General features: G+C 37.0%; 1 protein-coding gene and 1 pseudogene across 3 annotated transcripts in view; one reads left to right on the forward strand and one right to left on the reverse strand.

Annotated features, from left to right (window-relative positions):
- MTX2 (metaxin 2) overlaps positions 1–4,151 on the reverse strand; it is a 77,051-nt gene that overhangs the window by 14,120 nt on the left and 58,780 nt on the right. Inside the window, exon 4 of one of the 2 annotated variants that reach the window (XM_010859786.1) lies at positions 1,592–1,664. In XM_010859786.1, coding sequence (XP_010858088.1) covers positions 1,592–1,664 — 73 coding nt within the window. Of the gene's footprint in view, positions 1–1,591; positions 1,683–4,151 lie in introns of both variants that reach the window. The other variant, XM_010859787.1, reaches the window with a different exon arrangement.
- LOC105002953 overlaps positions 3,972–4,151 on the forward strand; it is a 1,061-nt pseudogene continuing 881 nt past the window's right edge. Inside the window, exon 1 of the transcript XR_827045.1 lies at positions 3,972–4,149. The product of XR_827045.1 is annotated as a 40S ribosomal protein S2 pseudogene (transcript). The remainder of the gene's footprint in view (positions 4,150–4,151) is intronic.

The raw sequence follows: 4,151 nt of genomic DNA on the forward strand, positions 1-4,151 counted from the left end.
GGTGGGAGGGGGTTCAGGATGGGGAACACATGTATACCCATGGCTGATTCATGTCAATGTATGGCAAAAACCACTACAATATTGTAAAGTAATTAGCCTCCAATTAAAATAAATAATTTAATTTAAAGAAAAACTGACTTCTCTGAGTAAATATCACATTAAAAAGTAATATTTTAATTTTATAAATATTAATAACTGGTGAAATTATCAGAGATGACAATCTCCAAATAGTAATAAAGTCTACCTCAAATGCTAGAGGATGAAACTCTGTCAGACCTAGTTCAAATAGAGTTCACACTAACAGCGAGCTTCTTCATGGTCCTTTTCAATAGATTCACTCCTCTCCGGCTCAGACAGACTGAGGGTAATGGATGAGGTGCACTGCACCAACAAAAGCTTCATCTGCATCCATAGGATAACATTACAAAGGAAACACAGGCCTTTTGGAATACAACTCAGCAAATGAATTTAGAAGACATTTCCATTTACCAATATAAAAACACTGAATTCTGCATTCTTTTTTTCTACTGCTTTATAAATCTTGCAAAAGAGAAAAGAAAATCTTATCTGCACAAGCATTAGATCACACTCTTTTTTTAACTTGGGATAAAATCTTTACAACTACTATACCGCTAGAAATAGTGCAGGTCCTCTGAGATAATATGATTACAGAATGAAAAATACTTGTGAATGAATGTCCAGACTGAAGAGTATTTTGGGGGGGTACATTTTGAGAGCAAAGTGTATTTCGCATTTCCAATATCCAGTCTGGAGTTCTTGGAAGAGTTTCTAGGTACCTCATCTTACTGCACTTTTATTGCGCTTTGCAAATACTGAGCAGTTTTACAGCAGCAACCCTGCACTAAGTACACTGGTGCCATTTTCCCAACAGCATTTGCTTACTTTATGTCTCTGTATCACATTTTAGTAATTTTCACAATAATTCAAACATTTTTATTATTGTTCTGTTATAAAACTTTAAAGGATGAAGAGCTGCTGCTTATAGATAAGCAAAGAAAGCAGTTTCTTGAAATGGAATATACTCTTTAGTGAAGATGTTGTGAAGACTGTTGAAATGACAATAAAGGAGTGAGAATACTACAAACTTAGTTTATAAAGGAGCACCAGGATTTGAGAAGACTGACTCCAGCTCTGAAAGAAGCTCTACTGTGGGGTAAAATGCTATCAAACAGCACTACATGCTACAGAGAAATGGTTTGTGAAAAGAAGTCAATCAATGAGGCAAACTTCAGTGTTGCCTTACTTTGAGAAATGGACACAGCCACCCCAGCCTTTAGCAACCACCACCCTGATCAGTTAGCAGCCATCAACACGGAGGAAAGATCCTCCACCAGCAAAAAGGTCTTGACTCATGAAAGGCTCAGACAATGGTTAGCACTTTTTTTTAGCAATAAAGTATTTCTAATTGAAATATGTATATTGTTTTTCTTAGCCACAATGCTATTATACACTTAACAAACTACAGGATAATGTAGGCATTTTTTAAAAAAATCTAGGTACAAATTGGACTATCACTGCAATTTTATCAATGCAGAGTATTAACAGAGGAGGAAAAAAAAAAAACACTTACCAGATGGAGACATATATTCTGCATTTGCCCTGCAGACCACTTTGATAGGCAGATTACACATTTGCAAAAAGGCCTGTCAATCAAAAGAAATCTAATGAAAGTCTAATGAAAGTATATGCATATTAGAACACAACGTTTTATTTCTTTTCTAAACTTAAGTAAAGCTCAGGAAAAGTAAAAGAATAAATCAATTTAAAGTGAAAGATTTGTACTCTAAAACAAAAATAAAATGTCATTTCAATACTAAAAGATCAATACATATGACTCAGACTCAAATAAATGTATGAAGCTTAACGCATTTATATACTCAAATGTAAGTTATCCACATTTTACTGCATTAGTTTAGGTAAGTCAGCAATACTGTGTATTTCTTTAATGTTCTACAACAGATGACTAAAAGTCCAAACTTTGTTGTAAGTTATTACTTAATTCCACTACTCTCTTAGGATTCTTATCTTCGTCTTAGGCAGAAACTCTCAAACTTATTTTTTTACTACTTCAAAGTTCTCTCCAATAATACTCAATATCTTAACATGTAGCTTTTATGCTCACTAATTGACTTTTTAAAGACAGAGAATTGTTTATTTTTACTTTGTTTATAGCAACAAAAATTTTATAAGGGACTTTATTTTCTTGGGCTCCAAAATCCCTGTGGATAGTGACTGCAGCCATGAATTTAAAAGATGCTTGCTCCTTGGAAGAAAAATTATGACAAACCTAGACAGTGTATTAAAAAGCAGAGACGTGACTTTGCAGACAAAGCTCCATAGAGTCAAAGCTATGGTTTTTCCAGTAGTCACATACGGATATGAGAGCTGGATCATAAAGAAGGCTGAGCACCAAAGAATTGATGCCTTTGAACTGTGGTTCTGGAGAAGACTCTTGAGAGTCCCTTAGACTGCAAGGAGATCAAACTAGTCAATCCTGAGGGCAATCAACCCTGAATACTCATTGGAAGGACTGATGCTGAAACTGAAGCTCCAATACTTTCGTCACCTAATGCGAAGAGCCAACTCACTGGAAAAGACCCTGATGTTGGGAAAGATTGACGGCAGGAGGAAAAGGGAGCAGCAGAGGATGAGATGGTTGGATGGCATCATCGACTCAATGGACATGAGTCTGAGCAAACTCCAGGAGACAGTGAAGGACAGGAAAGCCTGGCGTGCTGCAGTACATGAGGTCGCAAGGAGTAGGACATGATGGAGCAACTGAACAACAAAAATAGCAACAAAAATTTTATAAGCAACTTAACTGTCTAACAACAGGGAATTGGTAAATCATTTATGGTAAATACAAACCACATAATGCTATACAATTTTTTAAATCATTAATTATATTTTCACACAAGGCTGCCTGAAATAACAACTTTATTTCCAAAGCTTCCTTACAATTGGGTGTGACCAGTGTCTAAATTCTGGCTTATGGAGCTTAAAGTCTGGGCAACTGCCTGTAAAGTGTCTTTAAAAAGAAGAGATATGACCACTCCTCTTTTTCCTTCATGCTGACTAGAATGTGAAAAGGCTGATCAGCCACAGTAGCCAAACTGAATCACACCAGAAGCTGTGTTGAAGGTGGTAGAGCAACAGTAAGAGTAAAGAAGCTTAAGTCTTTGAAAATCATGCAGTCACCAAACCTGGATTACTTGTATTAAAAAAGAGAGAGAGAGAGAAAGAGAGAAAGAGAAAGAAAGAAAGAATCCTCTTTTTTAAGCCACTGCTATTTTGGGTTTTCCAAAACTAACAGCCAAACTTAATCCTACCTAATTGACCAACAATTAACTGCTTCCAGGTTTAAAGAACAACTCATCCAACCATAGACTCTCTCTGTCTATGTAAGTATACATTAACAGTCCTCTAAAAACTATAACCTACGCTCCCAATTTATAACAATAATAGTGAGTTTCTTGGTTAATCCACAAGTATGGACTGCAGGCAGTGGTTCTCAAGCTTCAGTGTGCATCACAATCATGCGGAAGGCTTGTTAAAACACAGACTGCTAAGGAAAGAATTAAAATAAGTATAAAGAGATCTTTCGAGAAGACTAGGAAAAAAAGGGAGAAAGGAATTAAGAAGGATCAACTCTCTTCATTACATATGTATCTGTACCCAATGATACAAAAAAGTTGAGCTCATTAAACCATATATAGCAGGAAAAAACAGTGGAAATAGGCTGAAATAACAAGAACCAGGTAATAACTGATATACAAGTAACAGAAGATAAAACGTAATGAATTAAGAGCATAGGTGGAAACATCTTTTTTGCGCCTCCAGGAAACAGAACACTTTTTCACTGTACTTGCAAGGGGTGGTCAGAATCAGCGATGATGACTATAAGCTGATAAGTGAGGATGGGAAAATGAGGGAGTGCCACATTCTGTGAAATGGGAGAATCTGAGAATGAAGGACCTGGAGGAGTTTTAGGCTTCAGAAGAACAAAAAGAACTGGACCTCTTCTTCTTCGTGAAAACACCAAATGGCGGATGACGCCAGTGCTGCGGAAGGGCCCGGGGGGCTCCGGAATGGGAGGCCACGGTGGCTGCCACGGTGGCTTCCGCGGAGGC

This window comes from Bison bison, unplaced genomic scaffold, assembly GCF_000754665.1.
Source record: "Bison bison bison isolate TAMUID 2011002044 unplaced genomic scaffold, Bison_UMD1.0 scf7180017864460, whole genome shotgun sequence".
NCBI classification, from domain to species: Eukaryota; Metazoa; Chordata; class Mammalia; order Artiodactyla; family Bovidae; genus Bison; species Bison bison.